General features: G+C 41.8%; 1 protein-coding gene across 1 annotated transcript in view; it reads left to right on the top strand.

Annotated features, from left to right (window-relative positions):
- The first annotated feature begins 3,014 nt into the window (after positions 1-3,014).
- The window catches only part of MYO9A (myosin IXA), a 159,045-nt gene continuing 134,279 nt past the window's right edge, over positions 3,015-27,780 (top strand). The window contains exon 1 of the mRNA XM_059823674.1: positions 3,015-3,857. Coding sequence (XP_059679657.1) covers positions 3,015-3,857 — 843 coding nt within the window. The remainder of the gene's footprint in view (positions 3,858-27,780) is intronic.

The following is a 27,780-nucleotide window of genomic DNA, read 5'->3' as shown; positions in this document are numbered from 1 at the left end:
CCATGGGGTTCGTGCTTGGCTCGCAATTCTGCTGGATTCAAGTTGTTTGGATGCAGAAGACCCAGATGTTTGTTATTCTACCGAGTCCATGCAGAATAAGCATCTATAGAGAAGTGAGGAAAGCTTTTGGGTAGATGGGGTAGAGTGACCTGATGCTTTATAGAGGATTTATTGAGCTTGCACATATTTGGCAGGAGGGAGGAAGTAGAAGGAAAGGTGGGTTTGCTCAAGGTAACTAACTTAAAGTCCTGTTTGCAGTTCTCACGTGAGTCAGCAGTCTTCGATACACTCTGATAACTTGAATAAAAATAGCCAACCCTCTCGTCGTAAGCTTTGAAGTAAAATCGCGATGAGGAATTATCTAGTTTAAGTGTGGTGGGTTTTTTTTCCCCTTCTTGAAGAAAAGCTGATGCTGGAGTCGTAGAGTTAGACAAAGAAAATCCAACCCAGCACTTAACTGACATCATCCCTGTTGCATCTGTGCCTATACTAAAGCTATAGGAAGGCAGCTGGAGCCCTTCCCAGTATATAATATATGTCCTGCTACCAAGCAGTGCGCCGTGAATTCATGCCAGATGTATTTCACTGTGACATATTAATTTCTTTGCTTGGAATAGCGCGTGGCTGGGGATAATATACTTAATGAAATATTGGAGCGAGAAACAATACAACATAAAATAATGCTTTTCATTTGAGGACCTCAGAAATTTTGTAGTAAATGAAACAAATCTCCAAATCCCAGCCTTGCATGGATGTAGAAGATGAGGGTGGCTGTGCTTGGACTGGAGGTCTTGGATCTGGGTACTTGGGGCGGAGCGCAAGGACAGGGCGACCATGTGAAATGCTTCCTCTGAATACTCTTCCTGACATCAAATACCTGAAGCTCAGGAGCTCCCTAAACCTGATGTGGCTTTTGACCTCATGTCTTTTGACTGGTTTTGAGTGTTTTGTTGATGCCATCAGGGAAGTGTCATAGTCCTGAGGTCTTGCTCGTGTGGGGCAGTGCTCAAGGAAAAGCTCAACGATATACGTAACGTTAGGATGTGTATCACGTAAACTTTTATCTGTATTAAATGTCACCTGCCACTTGATTGCCCAGATCCTGGCTCTGAGGGTCCTCCGCATTTCTTTGTTAGTTACCCTTTGTCTTTATATTGGAATAACTCTTAACATCTTCAAGGGGAGTTTTGAGTTTGTTAGAACCAATTGGTGGAGAACTGAGGACCATTACCTCTGGAATTGCTTTCATTTGGGACTGGTGGTGGGGTGTCGTCATCTTGTAGTGATTAAAGTTTGAGAAATTAGCTGTGCGTTTGATGTTTCGGCGCTGGAGATTGATGTTCTGTGGTTTTAAGCAGTACAAGAGAAATAAAAAGTGAGATTGTATGAGAGAGTTGGCTGTAATACTTCGTATCTGATGTCAGACATGGACATCTCTGAAAAAGGTTGACTTGGTGGGTGGAAGAGTGCTACTGTTTGAATCCCGGTGGATCGAAAATCTGGACAGGAAGAGAAAGGAGTTTATCTACTGTTCACCAGCACAGGACCAGGGGATAACATATCTAGGGCAAGGAACGGGTCCACAGGGGAAGGCGATGGTCGTTTTATCTTAGCAACTAAAACTGGAGGGTGTTGTGTACCACACACCCACGAGAAGCTGATGATTCTTCTCACAGTCTGGATTTCGGAGCAGCTGTAGGAATAGGTGAATTCAGTCAATACAAGGTCCTCATCCCAGGAGTGTTTGAGCAAAGCATCAGGCGTGTCGGCAGTGTGTGCTCTTGGATGGGCACCGCTGCAGGGGTCGCATGTCCCTTTACAGTGTGAGAGAACTTGGAGCTTGTGACCATGGAGTAATTCAATTATTTATTTTTTTTAAACTTGTGACTAGGCAAATCATTGTGTTTCAAGAGTCATTCTGAGTGTTGCTCAGGAAGGCCTTTGAATTGACAAGAGAAAACGGCCTCAAGTTGCGCCAGGGGAGGTTTAGATTGGATATTAGGAAAAATTTCTTCAGCGAAAGGGTTGTCAAGCCCTGGCAGAGGCTGCCCGGGGAGGTGGTGGAGTCACCATCTCTGGAGGTGTTCAAGGAACATGCGGACGTGGCACTGGTTTAGTGGGCATGGTGGGGTTGGGTTGATGGTTGGACTTGATGATCTTTTCCAACCTTAATGATTCTGTGATTCTATGACAAAGGTGGTGTTTTCCTTTTGGTTGGAGTATGCCTTTAAGGTGATCTTTTAAAGTAGTTTTTTTTTTTTTTTTAAGATAGCATTTTAGGCCACTGTTCAAAATCTCAAAAGGTTTAGTTCTCTAACAACATCTAGAAAATATGTAATTTATTTGTATGGTAAGTCAGTGTTGGGAAAGTCAAGGGGTGTTTTCTAAAGTCACGGTTAGCCGAATGATGCTTTCCCTAAGTTGGCACGAAGTATGCAAACATGAACATAGAGGCACTAACTCTTAAATAAGTTATTTGGTAACATTAAGCAATAAGACTGGAGCAACTTTTGACATGAGGAGAATGCCACCATTGACTCAGTAGGCTGTCTGGTATGTTGCTCACAAAATACTGATTTTATTCTCCATAAAATACACTGAAAATCAGAGGGTCTTTTTGAATCTTTGGTGCTTCAGAGTCGGGGAAAAATTAGCAAAAGCTTGAGGTGCTGTGGGTAGTTACATCTGAGTAGAGGGGAGCCTGAGGTGTGGGCAGTGTTTGTGTGTTAAATAGCTTTATTTATTACAGCTTTGGTGTATGAAAACCCTGCTCTCTTTTCAGATGTCGGTTGGGAATCTTCATTTACTTTCTTTAAGGCGACTGGTACCGTCACTTGAGTTGCTCCATTGCAGCCCATGGTGTACGTCAACTGTTTTTCAAGGATCCCTGCCAAGATAAAACACCCTAACCTCTTTTTGGTTTGCTTTTTTTTAGCATTGCTAACATGATGACCTGACAAGATATAGGACGGTCCTGACTATGCAGCGCAGGTACTGATGGGAAAGGATCCAATATGAGTGTAAATGATGTTGGAGGAAGACGACGCTTTGAGGATAGCGAGTACACGCTGCACATATACCCCGGGAGCATCGCAGAAGGGACTATCTACTGCCCCATCACCGCCAGGAAAACTTCCACGGCCGCCGAGGTGATCGATTCGCTCATTAATAAACTTCAGCTCGAGAAAACAAAATGTTACGTCCTCGCCGAAGTGAAGGAGTTTGGAGGGGAGGAATGGATCCTCAACCCTACGGACTGCCCGGTTCAGCGCATGATGCTGTGGCCTCGCATGGCTCTGGAGAACCGCATCAGCGGCGAGGATTATCGCTTCCTCCTGCGGGAGAAGAACCTGGACGGGTCCATTCACTATGGGAGCCTCCAGTCCTGGCTGCGGGTGACGGAGGAGCGTCGCAGGATGGTGGAGCGTGGCTTCCTTCCCCAACCGCAGCAGAAGGACTACGATGACTTGTGCAGCCTGCCGGACTTGAACGAGAAAACGCTCCTGGAAAATCTCAGAAACCGCTTCAAGCAAGAAAAAATCTACACCTACGTAGGCAGCATCCTCATCGTTATTAATCCCTTCAAGTTTCTACCTATTTATAACCCCAAGTATGTCAAGATGTACGATAACCATCAGCTGGGAAAGCTGGAGCCCCATATTTACGCTGTGGCAGACGTGGCTTACCACGCCATGCTTCAGCGGAGGAAGAACCAGTGTATCGTGATTTCGGGAGAGAGCGGGTCGGGAAAGACGCAGAGCACCAACTTTCTGATTCATCACCTCACTGCCCTCAGCCAGAAGGGATTTGCCAGCGGAGTAGAACAGATTATTCTTGGAGCTGGACCAGTGCTTGAGGTAAGATGAAAACGATAGTAGCGTGGAAACTTTTTAACAGTGCAAAAAAACCCCCACTAAGTAGTTGAGGTTTTATTATGACACTAGTCTGGGGTTATCTAATAAATGCTGATAATAAAGTTACAATAGTATTAGCGATAAGAGAAGGTTGTGTCTTTGCCTATAGAATCCTACCTGCTTCGAAAAAAAGGAAAAATAAAAGTACAGCAAATGGCTTGCTGACAAAATTATTAATGTTTTGTTTTCACTCAAGTGTTTCTTACTACTCGTATATCTCAGTGATTTATCAGTTTGAAACTGGAAATGAAAAAGCCTTTCTCGAATTAACGGTAGCCTGTCTTTATAGTACGTTGAAAAGAGAATTCATTGCACGTAATGTATTGATAGCGTTGTATTTACGGAGCGTCTGTGCACTCAACTTTTTTGAGCTGGGGAAGAGATCAAATGTAACTTTAGTGGTCAAAATTTTATTTTCTAATCATAAGTACTTGATTTGGCCGGTGCGATTAGTTACTTTATGAGGACTTCTCCTGCGCATGAAAGGAGATTAGATGAACTGCACCATTAACTTCGCAGATATGAAACTCTAAAGAGGGATACAAGCATTCATTAACTAATTTGCCTTGAGTTTGCCCCGTAACTCTTTGAAATGGTTTTCCTTAGAATTGCCAGTTTTGCTTGTTAAAGAGTTTTATTTGCTAAAGCCCCTCTGTACGTGGGTGATGCGAACACCAGCTTCAGCCGTGCCGTTGTTCTTCTTTGCAGCCGCGGTACAGAGAGGTGGCCTGATGGCTGCGTTTTCTTCTCTTATAATAAAAAGTGGCTTTAACTAAAGGATATTAAAACTCATGGAATTTTGTGGATTTTTTTTCTATTTTGAAAGGGTTTTTTGGCAGTTGTAGACAAAGATATCTGCTCTCTGTGTCTATATTCTGTTAATGAGTCTGAGGACTTGGGTCAGCTTCAACTACCAGCAGAAGACTGGGAATCAGAGGAAGGACTAGCGCTCGTGGGTGTCTCGGCTAAGGATAAGCGAACAGCTTCATTTGGCAAAGCCGACAAGTTTTTTTTCTGTTTTCACGTCAGGTAGAATGGGCTGGGCTGTGGTGGAGTCACCATCCCTGGAGGTGTTCAAGGAACGTGGGGACGTGGCACTGCGGGACATGGTTTAGTGGGCATGGTGGGGTTGGGTTGGTGGTTGGACTTGATGATCTTGCAGGTCTTTTCCAACCTTAGTGATTCTGTGAGCTAATTTAATTTGGAGTTAGCAAATAATTCGAGTCATTTGGGATGGGCTTTGCCAAGAAAAGCAGCAAAGCTGTATAACTAACTGAAGGTAAAGAAATTAAAAAGGTGGGTTAGTTGGTTTTTTTTTTTTGACAGCCTGTATGAAACTGTGTGTTAATTCTTTTAAAGCACACAGGCAAGTGGACTCCCAGTTCTTGCACTTGCCAGTGCTTCTCCTGTTGTTGTGCAAGAGATCACGGAGCAATTTCTTGCTGGAGTCGATGAGAAAATATCAGACCAGGCTCCAGTAGTCTGCAGTTAATACTTGTTACTGACTGACCCAATTAGGTGACCAAATGAATTTAAGAAAACAGGTATGAAAACTATCGTATTCCACCTCCAATCCTGTTATTTATTGGAAGCATTTGCATGCCTGTTTGGTGTTCGGTATACTTCGTAACGTATCTTGTTGGACCAAGGTCCACTTTATAGTTCTCTTAAGTAGTGTCGGAGAGAGCTTCTCTGTCTAGCTTAGATTTCCAGAGGTGGAGAAGAGAGATCTCCATGAAAGAGAAGGTAGAAGTTAGTTTTGGGAATTGTTTTATATTTCTTAAATTCTCCTTTTTTCAGGAATAGGTAAAATAGTCCAGTTGCAAAACTGCCTGAGCATTACTCAGTCCCCTGATGCAGTCACTTAAATAAATGAACTGTTCCACCTACTTGAAAGATTAAATATTTTTTTTTTTCCCCCCCAAATACAGACTTACAGTCATTGCTTATAATCAAACAAGCTTGTGTCTGGAGGCGAGAAATAGAGGACGCCCATGAGCTGCATGTTTCTTTGCTTTTCTTGCTGTTATTTTATGCTATCGAAGAGGGAGAGAGGGTGCAAGCAATTTCAGGACGGTGCATTTTGAAGATCCCTGGTTATCAGGATCCCTGTTGTTACCCCCGTGTTTCAGGATCTGAAGTTTAAGTCTACTTGCTTGGCTCTTGGATGCAGGGCAGCAGCGCAAAGACTTTACTGGAAATGCTGCTTTGGTGATGGCCACTTCTTCCCGGCGACTGTTGCGTGTGTTGGGATTAGATACAGGGGAGGGATGCACTAAACCTCTTTGCTTTCCTTTCGCAAGATCTGCAGCTGTTTTTAAGGAGAAAAAAAAAAAAAAATCTGAATCATATCTGTTATTTCTTTTGCTTTTGGAAGAGAAGTTTGCATTCCTTCGCTCTGGCAGCTGGACGGCTGCTGTTGTGCTTCTCTAGCTGCCTCCGGGTCTCTTGGAGAAAGTGAGGGTAATCCAGAATTTCTTCTGCTCTGCCAGCGCCAGTCCCAAATAGTCACAAATCACACGGGCCTAAAGATAAAACATGCATACTTCTGCTCTTCCTTCCCTTCCTAAAATTTCCTAAAAAAGGGATCTTCGGAGAAGATGTGTTGTAAGGGGTTGTGGTACCCTGCCACCCGTTTGCAGATTTGACCTTTCGATTCCTTGCGCTTGTGCTTGAAATACGCTTTTCACTTCTCTCTAAGTTTAGACGCCAAACTCGTGTATTTTTTTCCCCCCTCTCTTTTTCTTCATTCTTTTCCCCTCCTCCAGACACCTTCTTCGATCCCCTTGTTTTTCCCTCTGCGTATTTAAAATTAAATTACGTTCGGCTCAGGCTTGGCTTTTAGGAGGCGGCGACATACCTCTTCGTGCTGCCACTTCTGATTTAGGGAACGGAGCACAGCAAGTACGAGTTTACTCGGACCCGTTAGTCTCTTTTTCTTTCCCTGCTTGCAAAGCATCTCTGGTAGTACGACTGTTTGCACCGAACCACCCGTTCCTGGGAATGCCTTTGCAGTCGTGCTCGCACGGCAGGAGCGGAAGTGGAGCAAAATGAAGATAAATTTTTTAATTTTTTTTTTCCTGCAGCTTTGCTGTTTTCCTAATTTACCTTTTCTTGAATAGCCTCAGGCTATTGTTTGTGATTTTTTTTTTTTTTTAATTTTTTTGTTGTTGTTGCACGAGATTCCTGTGAGCCTTGTCCAAATTGCGCTTTTGGGGACGGCTGTCAAGGCAAGCTGTTAGTGCCATCAAAACACGGTAACACCATCCAGTAGTTTTCTGTAGCAGCGACTGCAGTTAGAGGTGGGTGCTGAGACCAAGCGCATCCTTTTAAAGTGTATTTGACGTAAATCCTATGGATTTTCTTTTTCCTACAATGGGATTTAATAGGCAAGCTTTTCTGTAGCGGTGCTGCCTGGAGTGGTTGCAATATGCCTTTTTTGTTTTGTGACATATGATATTATAAAATATTGACATATTTATATATTTCTTATTTGTGATAAATGATATTACTTAAATACCGTACTTATTTTTCTAATAACAAGGTTCCAACTGGATTAAAAGGGTGATTTTCTTTATATTTTTTCTGTATTTTTCCCCATTTTCTTGTGAAACACATTTTTCCCTATGGAAGATTGCTTTTTCAGCCGGGTATCCATAGAGCTGAGCTTACCAAAATTTTGCTCTCTGGCTATTTAGTTTCAAGACTGAGCTTCTCAAATTCAATTATTTTATGTAGTTACCAGAGGAAGAGTTGCACGTGCTGCAATTCAATTCTGCTTCTGATTGACTTCGTGCAATACTTTAGATGACAACTTCATTACACTCGGCTTGATGCTCCATCAGGGATCCAGAGTGCGTAAATTTGCTGCCACGTAGGTGGTTTGTTTTTCAGTTAGATGCCAACCGTGATATTATTTGAGAGAGCAGAGAGGAAGAGTGCCGGTCAGGCAAACACTTTACTCCAACAATTGCACTTTTTTTTTTGGAGAGGAGTATAGGAGGAGCTTCCTATAGGCAACTTATGCAGTCCATGAAGAGTTTCTACTTCGTTTCTAATTCCAAAAGCCCCAATTAATGGTTTGCTCTAAAAAAACCCCAAAATGTCGTTATCACAGGACTTCCGGTTAAGGGTAGTAAGACACTGGAAGAGGTTGCCCAGAGAAGTTGTGGATGCCCCATCTTTGGAAGTGTTCCAGGTCGGGTTGGACAGGTTGAACAACCTGATACAGTGGAAGATGTCCCTGCCTGTGGCAGGGGGGTTGGATTAAATCACAGAATCATTACGGTTGGAAAAGACCTGTAAGATCATCAAGTCCAGCCATCAACCCAACACCTCTATGCCCACTAAACCGTGTCCCGCAGTGCCATGTCCACACGTTCCTTGAACACCTCCAGTGATGGTGACTCCACCACCTCCCTGGGCAGCCTCTTCCAGTGCTTCACTACTCTCTCAGGAAAGACATTTTTCCTAATATCCCGCCTGAACCTCCCACGGTGCAACTTGAGACTGTTTCCTCTCGTCCTGTCACTTGTCACTTGGGAGAAGACACCAACACCCACCTCCCCACAACCCCCTTTCAGGTAGTTGTAGAGAGCGATGAGGTCTCCCCTCAGCCTCCTCTTCTCCAGACTGAACACCCCCAGCTCCCTCAGCTGCTCCTCATCAGACTTGTGCTCCAGACCCCTCACCAGCTCCGTCGCCCTTCTCTGGACACACTCCAGCACCTCAGTGTCCTTCTTGGAGTGAGGGGCCCAAAACTGAACACAGCATTCGAGGTGCGGCCTCACCAGCGCCGAGTAGAGGGGCACGATCCCCTCCCTACTCCTGCTGCCCACACTGTTTCTGATACAGATGATCTTTGAAGGTGCCTTCCAACCCAAACCATTCTGTGAGTCGCTTAGTGGTCTACCTGGAGAACTGTGGTTTAGCCACAGGGCTATTTTACCCCGGAGGTAGGTAACTTGTTCATGTGAACTTAGGACAGTGTTTTAAGACCCTGTTTTCTCTTTAATTACCTTAGCTAGAAACATCCAGATGAACTTTTTATTGGAAGCCCAGCTTGTTTTCGTAGACTCAAACCTTTAGAGGTGGATGTTGGTGTGCTGCTCCTCAGCCCTCCCTGGGATCATCACCCTGCGCCGGTCCACGATGCAGCGCATGAGCATCCTCCTCCGTTTGGTGCAAAATGAAACATAAACCATGTTTCAGCTTTCCTGGGGAGGTTTGAATCCACGTTAATTTATTCCACCATGTTACTTTTTTTATTGTTTTCTTCAATTTTCAGCAAAAACGCAGAAGTAGCAAATTTCTCCCTGGCTCAGGTATGCCCAAAGGTCCCCGGACAGGTATCGGATGAGCCCAGATCTAACGGAGCCCGCACCAGATCGTGTTATCATCCGTAACTTCCCCAACATCTCATTTGTCACAAGAAGTACTGCGATGGCAACTACAAAAACCAGACGTGTTTTCTCAGCAGCTGTTTACATGCCTCTTCAAACGTCCCAGGGGGGGATTTCTCAATTGCTTTTTTAAAACAACAACAACAAAAAAATAGCAAAAAGAAATGTTTCTGTGACAGGCTGAGGAACGCTGGCGGTGGCGGAGGGGTAGCTGTTGCCGTCCTTCACAGCTGACGTGCATCTGCAGCATCTACGCCGGAGTTAAAAAAAAAAAAAAAAAAAAGAGTTGATTGCTTGAATTGCTTTTAAAAAAATTGCAGCTCCCCTTTTGTAGTGGCGGCGATGCTATTTGCATTCTCAAGAGGTGGTGGTTTTGCATAGGAACCTTAGGAACAGCAACTGGAATTGCTTTTTAATTTCTGGAGGAATATTGCACAATATGCGCGGTTTTGCTTGCATGGGGAAGTTATAGCTTCGATCTTAAGGTCTAGAAGTCTAAAAGCTGTTAGATTATTTTTTTTTTAATTCTGATTGTTGGATCGTTCGAGGAAAATGTAAGCAGCAACAAAAAAATACTGAATTTTATTTTTTAGGACTTTGTCGTGGTAATGTACAGCCTCCTTCCAACTGAACCAAGCTCTCGCAGCAGCAGCTGAAGGGCTGGCCGCTGTTAGGTGCGAGTGAAAATGATACCGCGCTGCCAAAATTTCAGTGGATGCTGCTGAATGTTTCCAGAGTTAAACAAAGAGCTATTGAGCGGAGTTTAAAAAAAAAAAAAAAAATCAATTAACTAGAAGAATCGCGCACGTCCTGGACTTTCCGTATATTCGAGTGGCATCGGACAACACGGAGGTGCTAAAGCTAATTGTGCAGGCATCCTCCGCTGCTTCTCCCAAGCAATTTGATCGGACGTGTGCAAGAGCTGTAGTAATCCCAGGTAGGACCCAGCTCCGCCGGCCGATCTCACTCCGTTAACTCCTGCAGTGCGGAGCCAGGATAAGGCGATGCTATTTTTATATGGCAAATTATGGCGCAATTATTTCCCTGCGTGAAAAGGCATTTTCCAATTGAGCGTATTCATATTTTTACTTGGAACAGTATTAATGGGAGGTAAAATTTGAGTATAATCACATTTATTTTCCTACTTGGAACAGTATTGATGGGAGGTAACCAAATTTCATTAAAATGGACTTTAAAAAAAAGAAAAGATTATCTGATTTAGTTCTTGACGTTCCGTTTCCAATACACAAAATACAAAATCCCATTTTTTTAGTAATTAGCTTGTGTCATGCGGCTCTAGAGGTTTTCTGTCTGAAAAATGGGTTTATATAAAGAGGAAAGAATCTTTATTCTGCTTGTTACCCACTTTTGATTAGTTTTAGCCTATAATATATACAATTATTGATTTCCTGTGTGGTCTGAGTTTGGGGTAGGTGTTTAATGCAGCAGCCGGGATTTTTTTCGCCTTGCGTTCTTCCCTCCCCAGTGCACGGAAAGGTTAGAGAGGGAGCAGCGCACAGAGATTATACAGATGATGCCTAATGTGGGAAGAATTTGTGCAGGCCTCCGCCGGCAGCAGTGACACAAAGGAGTCATACAGCAAGGCTCATGCACCAAATGCTTTTCACCAGCGCTTTCAAAATGCTGTTATTCTTTAGCCGGGGATATTTTACAGTTTCAGGCTCTGTATCAAATAGCGTCTTGTTCATCTGTTTCTCTGATGCTGAATTATTCAATCTTTTTACTTTAGAGGCTTCCAGCAATAGCCAGATTGGCTGTATCGGTGGCTGAGTTTAATATTACTTGTTTTTTTCATTATTTGGTATCTTCAGCAAACATTTTGTCACCACCAAATCCAGTTTATTAGGCGTAAATGACGGAAATGGTTATTTCTGACCTGAGATGACTGCAGGAAAATGGATTAGTTATTAAAGCAAGTTTAGGCGAAGCTGCCTTTTTCTCCACCCTTAAGAATTAGCAGTGATTTTGTTTCCAGGAGGGAAACGCAAAATAAACCTCTGCCTTTGCTGGGTCGAGCGAGCGCTTGCCTTACAGGGAGCTTTTTATTGAACCTATACGTCCAAGCGTCCCATCTGTTCCCTCCCTCCTCTCCATCTCTTTTTGGGGGAGTTGCTTTGTTTTGCCATCCATTCTCATTCATACCCTTCCATTCTTTAGTTTTCTTTCACGGATTTCTTAGGGTTTCACTTTTCCCTCAATTGATCTAGATACCCGTAGAGATCTAGATACCCGTAGAGATCTTATTATTTTGTACCAAGAGATCTAGATTTTATAGATATCTAATTATTTTGTACCTAGAGATCTAGATTTTATAGATATCTAATTATTTGATACCTAGAGATCTAGATTTTATGGATCCCCAGATATCTGGATATCTCGATTTTATAGATATTTATCTATATAAATATCGATATATCTATAAAATATAATCCTGAGTCTGACCGGAGCAGGGACCGTGTATTCATGCTTGCACACAATCATAGCGAACCCAGATGATGCTCGGCGTTATACGATATTAGAGAACAATTGACTTTCTTAATACCGATTTATTTTATCTTACACTGGTGCAATAAGTTAGTGGCTCTGTTATTTGGTTTTGTATTATTTTTTTGTAAACCTGAATATCAAGATGCACCTTTTATAAAGGATGAAGGAAGGACCTCTTTTCTGAAAGCTTTTTATTTCATTTTTCACTATATGTAGTTATCAAATAGTATAAGGATAATGTAGCACTCTGATAAGTAATGTTTTTGATCCAAGACGGTGCTGTTACTGTCCGGTAAGGCTTTCATGAGGACTTAATATCGATAACCGAGGCGCAGACTTTTTATCCCTAGTGTGTGTCGTTAATATGGTACTGTATTTCTCTAGTCATGGAATGAGAAATTAATGCTCTAGTAGGGATTTTGTGTCTTTCCCCCCCTCCCTTCTCCCAGTAAAAATACAGATTTTGGTTTTAGGACCGTTTACTAAGACCCTTCTGACTTTTTTCATGGCTGGGGAACCCATACCGGATTTTACACGCTGGGCTTGGGTGCTGGGTGGATGCCAGATAGGTGATACGCTGCAGCTTGGTCGCCCTCGGTGGGGAACAGAAGAGCCGGAGAACAAGGAGCCTTTGTAGGACAGGGACTACACCCAGCTCCGGTGGTAGCAGTTGACAAATTTTGCCTTTTTAATGGTTTCTGCTGTCCCCATGGCTTTTCCAGGCACAAAACATGAGTGCCCTCCGCTAAATGTCTATGAGTGCATTTTGTTTTGTTGCCCGAGGAGCAATGCCCTCTCTTGTCTGCTCAATGACAAGGCGATGGTTTCTTATTGAGCTCCGGGAATTTGAACAAATTGTTTCCCAAGGCAGCAAATAAAATTTTCTGAATCTGTCTTCAAAAGCGAGAGGCGTTCCCTTCTTATTTATAGCACAGAAACTGCTATTTATAGCACAGAAATTGTTAATGTCACTTATTTTATACAGTGGGGAGACAGAGAAAATGCGATTAGTTATGGTTTTTTTTTCTTTTAAAGTCTCCAATGATTGTTGATGTATATAAACCTAAAGGAAGAGGGTTGCTTCTGGAGTTGGTGCACATGGCTGGTGCTTGCTCCTGCCTCTTGTTTACTTTGTTTTCCTGTATGAGCCTGGACAGGTCTGCAAGCATCGTATTTAGCTAGGTACTTCAGTACCTTTACGTCCTAGATGGAAATTAAAGATATGTATACATGCGTATATCATATATGTGCATCGACACCCTATATATACGTTAGGAAGCGGTTCAGCACAACAGGGAGCTGTTGTGTGGAGGGAAGCAGCCGGTGTCGAGCCCGTGTGTGCACCTCCAGCGTCTTACTGCGGACGAGCTCCCATCTGGTCCTGCGGCAGAAGACCTCAGTTGCCTACAACTGGGATTTAGTTTGAATCGCGGCAGTTTTGGAGCGTAGGAACTGTAGTGGATTTAGTGTGTGTGTGTGGGGTGGTCAAAAGGTTCCTTCTGAAGACCTCCTGAGCAACTACAGCACTGCGGCAATGCCATGTATATGCTTTATATCCCCATATGCTTCCTATAGGAAGAGAGAAGTCAATGGCGTTCATTGATGACAGCAAGTAGAGCATGAGCATCGGTGTGAATCGTGATCGTCGTTTAGGGTTGTGTCAATGAAAATGTCTAAACCCAAGAATTGCTGGGATGAGCCGTGTTGACCATCTCTTCTACAGCTTGGAGGAGATTGCATTTTCTTTGTGGTCCCAATGTCTGTCAGGTATAAAGACGCTTAACCAAGTGCCTCCGGCTTTGACCAAATAGCTTTGCCAAATTCAACAGGAATCCATTTAAAAAAGTAAGGCAATATAGCAAAGCGTAGGCAGGTAGCTGCTCCAATTTGTTCAGCCTCTGAGGTTAAATATTATATAGAGGTTGAGTTAAAGCTCAACAGAGTGTGTGGCAGAGGGTGTCGGAACAATCCTTCCCCAAACCCACGTTGCACAAGTCTCACTGAAGCTCGTGGCAAGGATTTGGGGGTAGGCAAATAAAATCATTGTTTCCTGTGTTTGCGGAAAGGATCTGCCTTAAGTGCAGCAGCTGATTGCAACTCGCTTTTATGCGCTTAATTAAGATGGATGAGGGATAAACGTCGTGCCAGACAGTTGAGCCTTTGGCTTTGTCACAGTGACTGGGGATTTGGACTTTTAAGGGCAAAGGCTGCGATAGAGAAGATGAAAGGACAGCTGAATCTTAAGGGTTACTTTGAGTTTAAAATGACGGAGCCATTTTGCAGATCATTTATTTTAGGATATATAAAGCATTTAAAAAAAAAATTATGTTCATTTTGCATTAACGTGAGCAACAAATTAACGAAGCTTTCTATCATTGGGGTGGGTGGTGCCCCACGTGCATCGCTGCTCGCTCTCGTGAAGCTTCGCGATGTAGGTGAGCACCACCTCTGTTTTGTAGAGAAGAGCCTTGGAGAGTGAGGTCCTCCTCCTTTGCCCACAAGGATGGCTGCGCTCAACCAGATGAAGGCTTCGCCTCATCCTTCATCCCATCCCTGGGAGGACGTTAGGCAGGGCAGGGTGAGGCTTTCGCTCGTCTGTAGCTCAGGGATCTCCTAAATTGGTGGCGATCTCTGATAAATCTGGATGGGTTTTTTTGGGGTCAACTTGACTACGTGAAGCTTGCGATGACTACCGTAAATTATCTTTGTTCCAGCCAGCACCGTAGGAATGGCAGCACGCCGCTTGCTTTTTGGCCTATGCTTGGATGACTCTACCACGTGCTGCTAACCCAGTAAGGATTTTCCTAAAAATGTATCTTACAGCAAACGTGAAAGCTAAAAGTTTTTGGTAGGTCTTAACAACACAATTGATAAAATGAACGGTGTCTACATTATATAGCTGCCGTCCGCCTACGCTGGTGCTTGTTAGCCATGGCAAAGCTGTCTGGATGCAAAATGAATAATTTAATCTTCCTTGTTATAAAAGCAGAACATTTTTAAAATTATACATTTCCATTTTCAAGAGTCCTAGCCCTATCCAATGCCCATACGTAAAGCCAGAATAGAGGAAAAGATCACAGAATCACAGAATCCCTAAGGTTGGAAAAGACCTGTAAGATCATCGAGTCCAACCATCGATGGTATGATATTGTTTAAGAATCTAAATAATTCAAATTTTAGCACAGCACAAGACAACTCAGGATGGTTGGCTTTTATGAAAAACATTATTTATAGTCATGAAAGCAAATTGTGACAATTATTTCCATTATAGAAGGTACCAGGAAACGTTATAATCCACTATAGGAGAAGTAGGGATCTGACTAATTGTGATTATTTCTGATTTTAAGCATTACTGGATATATTTATACTTTTGCATTTACCAAGATGGTTAATTTAATGCGGACCAGTTCATGCTGCTGTGGGCAGACTGGTGGCAGGGTATAATGTAGTGGTTTCCGAGCAGTTCCTATGAAAATACTTAAAGCAATGCTAAAGCCACACACTAAGAAAGTATGAATTTTTTGGGGGAGGGAGAAATAATTTTTAAAAAGACCTTTTAATAAGAAACTCTGTTTAGAACTGCCCCCTCCCCTCATTACCACTTTCAGGAAAGCGAGGTTTTGAAGGAGGAGAGCACAGATCGCAGAAAAAGGGGTATGTGTACCAAAAAATGCTGGGGATGAGCCTGACTTTTTTAATTAAAAAAAAGAATTAAAAAAAAAAAAAGAAAAAAAAAAGGAAAAAAGAAAAGTTCAGCAATTTCTGGCCGTAAGGCAATTAAAAAAAATCTTATTTTTTTGCCAACGTTTTCCAGATCTAAAATATCCTCGTGTTTGATAGTGGGGAATAAGAACAGAGAAACGGCATTTCTATGCAGCGACTTTGTGGCAGAGACCAAAGCTTTCTGATTGTCCCAAAATTGGCAGATTTACTTACGGTTTTTAATCGGGAGAAAAATCTTGGACAAGGAGCCGTGTGAGGGATGCCAAGGGAGAATGAAAGCATGTGGATAAAAATGCTCACGTCCAAGAGAAGGGCAAAATGTTAAAACTTTAATCTGCTTTATCATTGAGGAAATTGGAAATTTTCTTGAGAAATGGCAGGTTTGGGGAGCAAAGGTTTGGCGTGGTGGGTCGGGCTGGGAGCAGTATCCCAAATATTTGATGCTTGAGCGCTTTCCAAAGCAGAGCAGATCTTAATCTCTCTGGACTTCAGCGAAACATCTGACGTGCTTGGAGAAGAAACAAAAAAGAAGAAGGAAGAAGAAGGAAGAAGAAGGAAGAAGAAGGAAGAAGAAGGAAGAAGAAGGAAGAAGAAGGAAGAAGAAGGAAGAAGAAGGAAGAAGAAGGAAGAAGGAAGAAGAAGGAAGAAGAAGGAAGAAGAAGGAAGAAGAAGGAAGAAGAAGGAAGAAGAAGGAAGAAGAAGGAAGAAGAAGGAAGAAGAAGGAAGAAGAAGGAAGAAGAAAGAAAAAGAAGAAAGAAGAAAGAAAAAGAAGAAAGAAAAAGAAGAAAGAAAAAGAAGAAAGAAGAAGAAAGAAAAAGAAGAAAGAAGAAAGAAGAAGAAAGAAGAAGAAAGAAGAAAGAAGAAGAAAGAAGAAAGAAGAAGAAAGAAGAAAGAAGAAGAAAGAAGAAAGAAGAAGAAAGAAGAAAGAAGAAGAAAGAAGAAAGAAGAAGAAAGAAGAAAGAAGAAGAAGAAAGAAGAAGAAGAAAGAAGAAGAAAGAAGAAAGAAGAAGAAGAAAGAAGAAAGAAGAAAGAAGAAGAAGAAAGAAGAAAGAAGAAGAAGAAAGAAGAAAGAAGAAAGAAGAAGAAGAAAGAAGAAAGAAGAAGAAGAAAGAAGAAAGAAAAAGAAGAAAGAAGAAAGAAGAAAGAAGAAGAAAGAAGAACAAAGAAGAAAGAAGAAGAAAGAAGAAAGAAGAAGAAGAAAGAAGAAGAAGAAAGAAGAAGAAGAAAGAAGAAAGAAGGAAGAAGAAGGAAGAAGAAGGAAGAAGAAGGAAGAAGGAAGAAGAAGGAAGAAGGAAGAAGAAAGAAGAAGGAAGAAGAAGAAAGAAGAAAGAAGAAAGAAGAAGGAGAAGAAAGAAGAAGGAGAAGAAAGAAGAAGGAGAAGAAAGAAGAAGGAGAAGAAAGAAGAAGGAGAAAGAAAGAAACCAAGCAGATTTTAATAATGGGAAATATTTTTTTAAGAATTACTGCTTTCTCTGAATTTGGAAAAACTTAAATACAGGCTGGGAGATATAAGGGGTAGCGCTGAATCTCTCCTAATGGAACGTATGGGGTTCAGGTGGGATTTTCTTCCTACAGCTTACAAATGCCACTGTGAAATTGAATTATCCTTTAATTAAGGAGATCCAGATTGTCCTGAAGAGTAGAAAATTCCATAATTTTTTTTTTTGTTGTTGTTCGCAAAATATAGTTGGAGTGGGCTGTACCCGACGGAGCCGGGGAAGATTTGGGATTGCCTCCTTGAAACCCCCTTCTCCCCATGGCTTATATCCGCTAATTCAGCGAAAATAAACTTTACTTTAGAAATACACTTCTACGGTTTAATTTAAGGCTCTGAAAAAGGTGAAGTTGGAAGTCTTGGAGTTTATTTCTTTATTGCCTGGGCTACAGCTGCCGGAACGGGGATGCTCAGAGGAATGTATTTGAATTATCAGGCTGAACTCTGCGTTTCTGGGCCAGAGTATTTGGAGGCCTCTGGGATAGAGGTAACCTTGCCAGCAGTTCATAAATTTGAGCCAGGCTTTTTTACCTTAGTCAGGAAATTCATGTTTGAGCTTTATTTAAGCTGGGATTCACAGTGATCTAATCCCAGCACGCTGCCAACCCCAACCTGCAAAACGTTTTATTGTTTTTTGGCGTTTCGTTGCTCTTTTTTTTTTTTCTTGTTCTTTTAGCTTCGGTGTTTCAGATCGCTCCCTTCCCTCTCCAGCGCTGTTTTATCCCGGAGCTGTTAATCAGGAGTGGATGAATGCGCGCAATCACCCTGCAAAAAGCCTCTTTGCTAACGGGAGGCGCGGCGGTGGCGGCAGCAAGCAGAGGAGCGGCCGTAAGGGCAGGCAGAGCTCTGCCGCGTGCGCGGGGCAGAGCTGACCCGCTACGCAGTGGGACGCGCTTTCCAGGAAAAATTATAACGAGGAAATGTTTTTCATTTCTCCAAATAGCAGCTAGAGGAAAGCACGCAAAGGTATTTTGCAAGTATTGGGCGATTAGGTGTATACGCACGCACGCAAGCACGCACAAATCTGCATTGCAGGTGTTGTATAAAAGTCCAAAATAATATATAATAATAATATCTACTATAATAGTGTATGTAATGTATTATTAATATAATAATATAAACACACAAATCTGCATTGCAGGTGTCATATGAAAGTCCAAAATAATATATAATAATAATATCTACTACAATAGTATATGTAATATATTATTAATATAATAATATATACACACAAATCTGCATTGCAGGTGTCATATGAAAGTCCAAAATAATATATAATAATAATATCTACTATAATAGTATATGTAATATATTATTAATATAATAATATATACACACAAATCTGCATTGCAGTTGTCATATGAAAGTCCAAAATAATATATAATAATAATATCTACTATAATAGTATATGTAGTATAATATTAATAGGATAATATATACACACAAATCTGCATTGCAGTTGTCATATGAAAGTCCAAAATAATATATAATAATAATATCTACTATAATAGTATATGTAGTATAATATTAATAGGATAATATATACACAAACGCACGCAAATCTGCATTGCAGGTGTCATATAGAAGTCCAAAGTAATATAATAATAATATCTGCTGTAATAGTATATGTAATATATTATTAATATAATAATATATACACACAAATCTGCATTGCAGGTGTCATATGAAAGTCCAAAATAATATATATAATAATATCTACTATAATAATATATGTAGTATAACATCAATATGATAATGTATACACACACGCACACAGATCTGCATTGCAGGTGTCATATAGAAGTCCAAAGTAATATGTATCTCTGACATAAGACCTCCAATAATAATAATTTGTGGTGGTATTTTGCAAGTATTGGGGGGTTATATGTGTGTGTGCGCGTGTATATATGCGCAAGCACACAGAAATCTGTGTTGCAGGTGTCATGAAAGTCCAAAATAATATTTATAATAATATCTGCAATAATAATATATGCAGTATAATAGTAATGTAATAATATATACACACACAAATTTGCGTTGCGGGTGTGATACAGAACTCCAAAATAATATATATAATAAAATATGAAATATAACAGTAATGTAATAATATATATACACACACAAATTTGCGTTGCGGGTGTGATACAGAACTCCAAAATAATATATATAATAAAATATGAAATATAACAGTAATGTAATAATATATATACACACACAAATCTGCGTTGCGGCTGTCATATAGAAGTCCAAAAGAATATATATAATAATATCTACAATAATAATATATGCAAAATAATAGTAATATAATAATATATATGCACACACAAATCTGCATTGTGGGTGTCATATAGAAGTCCACAATAATAATAATAATAATAATAATAATAATAATATATAGAATATAATAATATATATACACAAAAAATCTGCATTGCAGGTGTCGCATAGAAGCTCAGAATAATTAATCAAGTAAAACCCCGCTTCGTTCTCTGGGTCGTGGCTTGGCGTGAAGCTTAGCACCCTCCTTGTAAAAAGCATTATTTTAACTCAATTCTCAAGCTTCAGAAGAATGCGTGTGCCAATAGGAGTAAACCCCTTTTGCTATGGAAAATCACATCCGTGATGGAGACCGAAAATATTTTGGAGAGTAGTTAGCAAGGGAAATTTGTCCAATATTTTAATTATTGCATCTGATAATGAACGAGGTGTGTTATTTATTGCTTGTTGGGTACAAGTCGCCCCATCGAATAACCGGAGATGCTACTCCAGTACATAGGGGTATAATTGACAGTTGAAAAGGATGTCGAAGCTAACTTAAAATTATATGTATTAAAGGAATTTAAGTGAATCCCCCAAAATAGCAGCTAGTCAATATTGGGGTGATGATCTATAATTCCCAGCGTGGTTCTCGGAGCAGTGCTGTCAGTGTATGTGTTGTCAGTACAACCGTCGTTCGGGCAGTGATTTTTGTGTAGCAAACGGAGCCTGCCGAGGCTCGTTTCCCCGTCTGCTTTTCTTTTTCTGCAAATTCAAGCAAAGAATATGCAATGCTCCTGCATCCTTTCTTAATTGCCACCGTACGTTTGCTTTAAATCAGAATACTCCGTTGCCAGAAGTTTTAGATGAGTGTTAAATGGGGAAAAGAATAATGTGGAGAGAGCAAAGACCTTCAAAGACCCTTCCTTGTTTGTGAAGTATGCCTAAAAATTCAACGGCGCAGGTCGTCGGTCATTTCAGTTGCCCCTGCGTATTGCCAGTCAGTTCTTCAATCACCCGTGATTTACTCATACTCCCCATTTTTGCATCATGCTGCTGCCTGAAATGATAAATAACTCCAGTCCTGCTCCTCCGCTTGTGCTGCAAATCACATAAACGAGGGCGCACGTTTAATTTCGCCAGCGATACACACAGTGGTACTTCCTAAATTGCTCGTGTGCATGTACACAAACTCCTTTTCTTTTTTAATATTCTCAGTATAACAAGTGGGCATCCAAGAGCCGGTAAGCCTGGATTAATCTTGGGCTTGGGCTGCTTCAGAAGGGATTACAAACCATAATATTGGCATTAACACTGCAAGATGGGAGCGAAGCTTTCCAAAGTGCTTATGCAGCACAAAGAAACTTTGCTGAAGCCTTTCGACTCGCGTGCTGCTTTCTACTTTGGGATGCGAAGGAGAAAACTGTGGTTTCTAGGATTACATCACAATTATAATATTTGTAATAATAGAGATGCAATATAAATAACCTTATGGCAGAAGGGAAATATATGGGTAATGAATGGGTGCGACCTGCCTGTTGCCGTCTTGGTTTTTCTTTCTGGCTCGTGCAACCCTTCCCTCTCTATAACATCTGGTTTTCATCTGCTACAGGAAAGCCAAATAATTTCAATAAAACTGGGAGAAAACATAATGCTTTAGAAAAACCCAACATATTGATGTTTGCCTGATTTTCAAGTGGCGTTGTTAATTAAATTTATCAGCCTGGGTTATTGACGGACTGGATGCTGACTTGGATGGTTGAGTAAATGCATCATCTGATGGACAACGCAATTACAGCTTAACGAGGTCGGAGCGGCGCGTTTTTCCTTACAAGGGTCTGAAACGATAAATAACGCGAGCCGAGGTTACTCTGAATTTCGGTGCGTCCCCCAGCCGACGTCTCAGCAGAGCGCTGAAGCGCGGAGGCGATGTTGCTGACCGGAACAGCCTTGTTTCAGGGGGGCCGGCCGCGTTTGCTCAAGGATTAAGCACGCGGCAATACCTGCGTCGCGTTAGCCCGCAACAAAGATGCGTTCCCTAAATTGTCAAGTAGTAGATATATTGGTATAAAATAAATATAATTTTTCTACGAGATATACTAATAGAAAATAAATACATAACAGATATGGGATATATAAAATAAATATATCTATACATGAGATATACAAATACGACATACAAGTATCTTATTTTCTTTATATCCGCCCCTCTGAGTCTGATTAAAGTTGCCGTTTGGGCTAATTTTAAAGTTTAGAGGTAGCGTCGATCAGTGTCTGCTTAATCTCCGTCACATTAGCAGCCCCCCTCGACTAAGTTTTTAAATTGCACTTTATTGATCGTTGGGCTTTTAAAGAAGTCCATAAGCTCTTGGGGAGGGCTCGGTGGCGTGCACATGGAGTATTTGTCTTGCTACGAGCGGTATTGACCCGAGCAGTCGGGTACTTGAGGAATATGTAGTCATTTTATTTTCCATTTAGGCCGCAAAACTCTTGCGGATCATTAGATTGTCTGCTCCTGGCCTCGCTGTTGGTTTTTTTGTTGTTGCTGTGAAAGCTTCGTTAAGATATAATTATGAGTAAGCAAAATATTTCTGCTTTTCCGTATTCATCGCGTCTGTTTGGCAAGAGAAATGTAGCTGGGAGAAGAAGCTTTTTGAGTAACTAGGTCGTCTTACCTGCTAGCTTAAGGCGTAAAGGACCTGTGCGAGCAAATGTTGAAGCCTATAGGAGCCGTAAGTTTGCGTTTTGACTTTAATGATTGTAACTTTTAAATTGCTTCGTGGTTATCACATCGAAAGATCTCGAGCACTAATTTGTCCAAAGAGTTTAATTAAGTTTCTAGCTTTCAACTGGCAATTCAAAAAGTAAAACAGGTTTGAACTTACTAGTAAGTAAAAAGTAAAATAAGTTTGAGCTTACTCTGAAGTTTTATACTTTGAAAGAAAACGCTGCGTTTCCATTTATTTGACTCGATTCAAACCACCCTTGATTTGACTTCACCCCAGATCGCCAGATCCACGCTTCATTTTGCTTAGGAGCAAAATTTCTTCGGACAAGGATGCGTGATTTGGGGTAGGGCGCTTGCAATTGCTGAAAGTGTTTTCCAAAGAAATATCGGAGGTATGTTATTTTGTGGTCCCATCCTATTCCTCGCCATCGAATTAAGCTCAGTTTACTTTTGTGCATCTTGCTGTGGATCGGTGCCAGGGACGTGGTTAAGAGGATGCGAAAGGTGAACCGGTCAGCGAGTCGCTACTTGAACGTGTTGATAATTCAACGTGGAGATTTTCCTACCTCTTTCTACCTATTAAGTGAGTTATCTTTGATGCATTTGATTTCTAAAGTGGCACTAAAAGAATTGCAAATGTAGTAATAATCCCTATGTTTTTAGGCTGGCTCAGGATCTTGATCCGATTGGGAACAGGGTCCCCCATGTATTTATGCCACGCGTCCCAGGAAGCAGGTGGGAACCTCTTAAGGTGATGTTGATGCTCAGCATTACTTACCTTCAAACTTTGATTTTGGAGCTCCTTAGCACCAATTCCATCCCTTTTTGTACAGTCCCTGACAGCGTGGGATTTTTTTTCCATGCCTTGTTTCAATTTCCACTTGGGTTTTAATTATTATAGTGATTTTAGGCTAGGCAGCTGATGAATTTTCAGTAGCTCCCGTCTGCCTGGATGTCATCCAAGGGGAGAGACGGGGAAGAAACAGCAGAAAAAAAGGAGAGATGACCAGGGTAACAGCCTCTCGTATCGGATGCCGGAGGCCGGGTGACCAAAGCCTTCCTGCTGAAATCCGGCCAGCACGAGGTAGGACAATCATGCTGCTGTTCTCTTTGTGAGTTATAAACAAGAGGATGAGGCTTAGCAAGAGAAAGAAAGGTTTCTTTCTGTATTTTTCCTTTTTGTTGGTTTTTTAGCTTCCTTTTCCATCCTTCCTCCTTCTCCTCAACTGCAGGCACAGCTATTTAAAGAAGAAATGCTGTTTTCTCATGACTTTAATTTTTTAATGTAGTATTTTACTTGCTGATTAAAGTCAATAAACAAATACATTTAATACCCTCTCTTTAAAGATGCAAACAAACCCCTCCTTAGCTACCACTAATGGTATTTTTGTTTGGGGTTTTATAAAGCTGCTTTGAGTGAGTGAGGGGAAGCAACATCCCCATCTTTCCCATTCGGGATAAATAGATGCACTCCAGCAATTTCTGCTACATCCTGCCTACATCTTTTTATGCAAAAAGGAAACAGAATAATAAGCAGCTTAAAAAAATAGTAAATTCACATCATGCCAAATGCAACCAGGGTGGCTGGGCTCCTTGCTTTAACCCCACTTTCAGGATGGCGTATTCTTTATTATTTAAGGGAGATATCTTTCCGTTCTACCCCCCTAAAATCTTTCCAAATCGCTCCAAGTGATGCGTGCTGAGACATTTTGATGATACTATGACTATACTATAACTACTTGAGTGGTCATCGCTTTGGTGATCTCAGCAGCTTCAGATTTGGGGTGGTGTATAATGAGAATAAGCAGACTGCTGTCTGTTGGTGGTAATTTTATAGCTCTATGTATGGAGCAGAAGTTCTGGAAGTGAATAATATGCGATGAAGAAAGTGAGATCTGGATCTAAGATACCCTCCAGCCTTTTTTTCCCTGCTAAGACTGATACCTCCACATACATGCGCTCTACTGAGTTTGATTAAAATCATACTATAACCATCGTTATACGTATAAAAGCCCTCATCTTATAGGGTGTTGTCTTTTCCCGGACAAATCTTTTTTTTTCCTCTGAAGAGTGAATCGACACCACGAATCTGACACTGCAAAGCTGCGCAGGTGGAAGCAACCCAAGTAAACTAGAGGAAGTGAAAAAAGACTTAGGGAAAATTGAATTTTCTCAACAACTGACATGGTCCGCGTGATCAAGACGTCTAGTAGTTACAGGACAACTTTAGTTGCAGAGACAATGCATGACCTATGCTTGTGGTTCTTGTGACATGGGCTCCATCGAAGTTTTCGTACCTGCAGTACTGAAAAATTAATAAAGAGGAGCGGCTGAGGGAGCTGGGGTTGTTTAGCCCAAAGAGGAGGCTGAGGGGAGACCTCATCGCTCTCTACAGCTACCTGAAAGGGGGTTGTGGGGAGGTGGGTGTTGGTCTCTTCTCCCAAGTGACAAGTGATAGGACAAGAGGAAACGGCCTCAAGTTGTGCCAGGGGAGGTCTAGGCTGGATATTAGGAAAAACTTCTTCACCGAAAGGGTTGTCAGACATTGGAACAGGCTGCCCAGGGAGGTGGTGGAGTCACCATCCCTGGAGGTATATAAAAAACGTGTGGATGAGGCGCTTCGGGACATGGTTTAGTGGTGGATTTAGCAGGGTTAGGCTTACAGTTGGACTTGATGATCTTAAAGCTCTTGTCCAATCTTAAATGATTCTGTCGTCTCTGTAGTTCTACTTTAATCGAAGGGAGATCCAAGACATCAAAACTATGTGTTTTGATGTGTTCTTGTCTCGTGTTCTTTATTGAGAACACAAAAATCGTGTCTTGGATCAAACATCATGAAGTCACGTTCACGCTCTGGAAGTTCTAGATCATGGAAGGGTGGTATGGGTGGGAGCTGGAGAGCTGGGGCTGTACCTTTGGGCATCACTCTTTTGCCCTCGGTCCTGCAGGGAGGGATGCTCCAGCGGTCCGTCCCCGCTCCGGGAGCGAATGCAGGAGTGCCATCAGCTCCTTTCCTTGTAAATGCTGGTTCTCAGTTCGTTTTTACAAACCAAGCATGATTAGTAATGACCCACTCTTTATTCTGTTGTGTTGCTGCGTGTTAGGTCACCACCTGCTTCCAAATAATAGAAGAAAATGTGGTTTTATGTCGGTTATAAATTATCTACTGCCGCTCAGCACGGGGAGTGCTTGTTTTTCCCCTTCCTTTTTCACATCCCTGTGCTCCTCTGGTTAAAGATCCTTTTTTCCCCTTGGGTTCAACTGATGAATCTCTTGCTAAATTCAGAAAAAAATACTCTGAATTTGTACTTGAGCTTTGCAGTTTGTCTCAGCCTGGCAGAAGACGTGTACACAAAAGCTTGTTGGGTTTTCCAGCTATTCCAGTTAGTCTAGTTAAAGATAATATTATGTCTGCCTACAAAATTTCTCGCCTTTATCTGTATTCCATCGCAGCTACTATGATACCAGCATCAGGTTGGGATTTTCATTTATTTACTCTAAATTTAGTTAACAGAATTACCAAAAGGCTTAAACACACTGTAGTGATTCTTCAAAGCTTGAAAGAAGAAATGCTGGTCTAAACTTTACTGTTGTAGAGCTTGCAGGTTTCTTACAAGGGTAGTTGTACACCGTTTGTTTAATTACATGGCAATGGAGAGGGAGCATGTCGGCTGAATATCTTCAGAGCGGGGAGCAAACCGAGAGGGTTTATCAGGCTGCATGGTGGCAATTAAACAGAAAAGGCGTTAAAAAAAAATTAGATGTACAGTACCTGTCTACTGGAAACCAGCGCTTCAGGAAAACAGAAGAGAGAGAATTTAATGAGCGTGTACTCCGATGAAGCATTGCTTATTTGCATGAAATTAATTGGAAAACCAAGTCTGCCGTTACTGTTTGTTCCGGCAAGCGATGCCCCTGTGAATTTTCCAACTGTATCTCTGCATTTCTCCTGCTATCAGCTGTGCGGAGTGTTGTAACACGAAATAATTGTGCGCAGCTCCCAGTGCAGCAAACAGAACATCACTCGTTCGTTCTGAGCAGCTCGCTGTCCATCCATCCATCACACACCTTTTTTCTGAAGATCCTAGAATTTCAATGCGGTACTGCACACACGCGTTATTCTAGTGTTTGCTATATTCTTCTAAAAAGCAAAAAGGTATTAAAAGTTGGTGCTCTCCAAAACATTACGTACAAAGACTAAAGAGATTGCAAAGTTGCATGCTATTAAATGCCTTTGGAGACTTAATTTGCGCTGCGGTTCTTAGGCATCCTCAGCGGCACGGCGTCCTCCGCCCGCTTCCCTGCTGCGTGGAGCTCCGGGGATCAGTTCATTCGCGCAGTAAAGCGAGCTCGCGTCTGGGAGGACCCCGGCTTCATTTGCTGTGAAATTTGGAAGAGGTATTGCAACTGATGGAGGGAGATCCCAGAAGGAGGTTCAGCGGCTCTTAGATGCTGCTTTAAAAATTGGAATTGCGTTCCTTCCTCTGGTTTGCTCCATTTTGGGACAAATCTCCAACACAAAGCATGTGGTTTGTGCAGGCTTTTTGCTCCTTGGTGTCTGAGTGCTTGAAGTTTTGCAGCGATATTGGATGTATGCAGCCACCATAAAAATTAATACTTGAAGTGTTGGTAAAAATCCTGCCCGTTAATGGAAGGTACGGCCTCGAGGTACATTTCTTAATACCTACATGAAAAAATAGAATAGAATGAAGGTGCTTTTGAGTCCCCACTTCATGATCTCTCTTGCTTGGCCAAGGTGGAAGATGAAGAGCTGCTGCTCATCTTCACGCGGGGAGAAATAGCAGCGAGGGCTCTGCGTCCTCAGCACGCGCGCCAAGGCTGGGCTTTCTGAAAAGCAGGGGAAGACGCTCCCCATACACCGTCCCAACCGCTCGGCGTTTTGCAAAGCCAACCTAGGAGAAGGTGGGCAACAGAAAAATAGCTGCGTTGGTTTCGCACGGTGTTTTCTGCTGCGTGGAAAGTTGGAGGACAAAATCTCAGCACGTTTCCCTTAATTTTATTAATTCAGGGCTTTCTTTTTTGTTATGTTGTTTTTTTTTTTTTTTAAAAAAAGGAGAAACCCAACGGCTATTCTCAGAAATACCAACCTTGGCAGCATTGAAGAACACTGTGCAAGGCTAAATAGGTGATTTGGGCAGGGTGTGCTTTGAAGTGAAAGCTCGTTCTTCGTATGGAGACCTCTTGCATGACAAACTGAATTAAAACACCGTGCCCGGCTCGTGCCACGGGGCACCGGCTCTTTCGCGCTCGCGTTGCAGCTGTTCCTTTCTCTGTAGACAGCGGATGGTACGGTGTCGTATTTACCCCCAGCTTAGTAACCTTTTTCAGTTTCTAGAAAACCTCTCCATCACGACCTCAGAAATACCCACATTAATACCTTCGGAAAGGTGACAATTAAATTGTCCTATTTTGCTTTACCTAACGGCTGAAAATACACGTTTAAGCAGCTGCCTCCTCTCCAAAGACAAATGCCTGCTAGGAATACGTTGATTTTTGAGACTTCTGTTTTGCTCCCTAAAAATAATCAGTGCCAGCCGTTGTTTTTCCTGGCACTTATCAAATATTCTGGTCACTGATAAGAGAATTTGTTTTTTTTCAATGCTACCCATCAGCCCAATGAGCTAATTAATTTTTTTCAGTGCTACGCATCGACGTGGCTCCTGCAGGTGTTGTGGTCCATCCCCAATACTTAGCAATAAGCATTTTTAAGCTCCGATTTCACCATTTGAACTG

Source organism: Gavia stellata, chromosome 13 (assembly GCF_030936135.1).
Source record: "Gavia stellata isolate bGavSte3 chromosome 13, bGavSte3.hap2, whole genome shotgun sequence".
NCBI classification, from domain to species: Eukaryota; Metazoa; Chordata; class Aves; order Gaviiformes; family Gaviidae; genus Gavia; species Gavia stellata.
The sequence above is the reverse complement of the archived record's forward strand: the minus strand, read 5'-3'. Positions and strand labels throughout refer to the sequence as shown.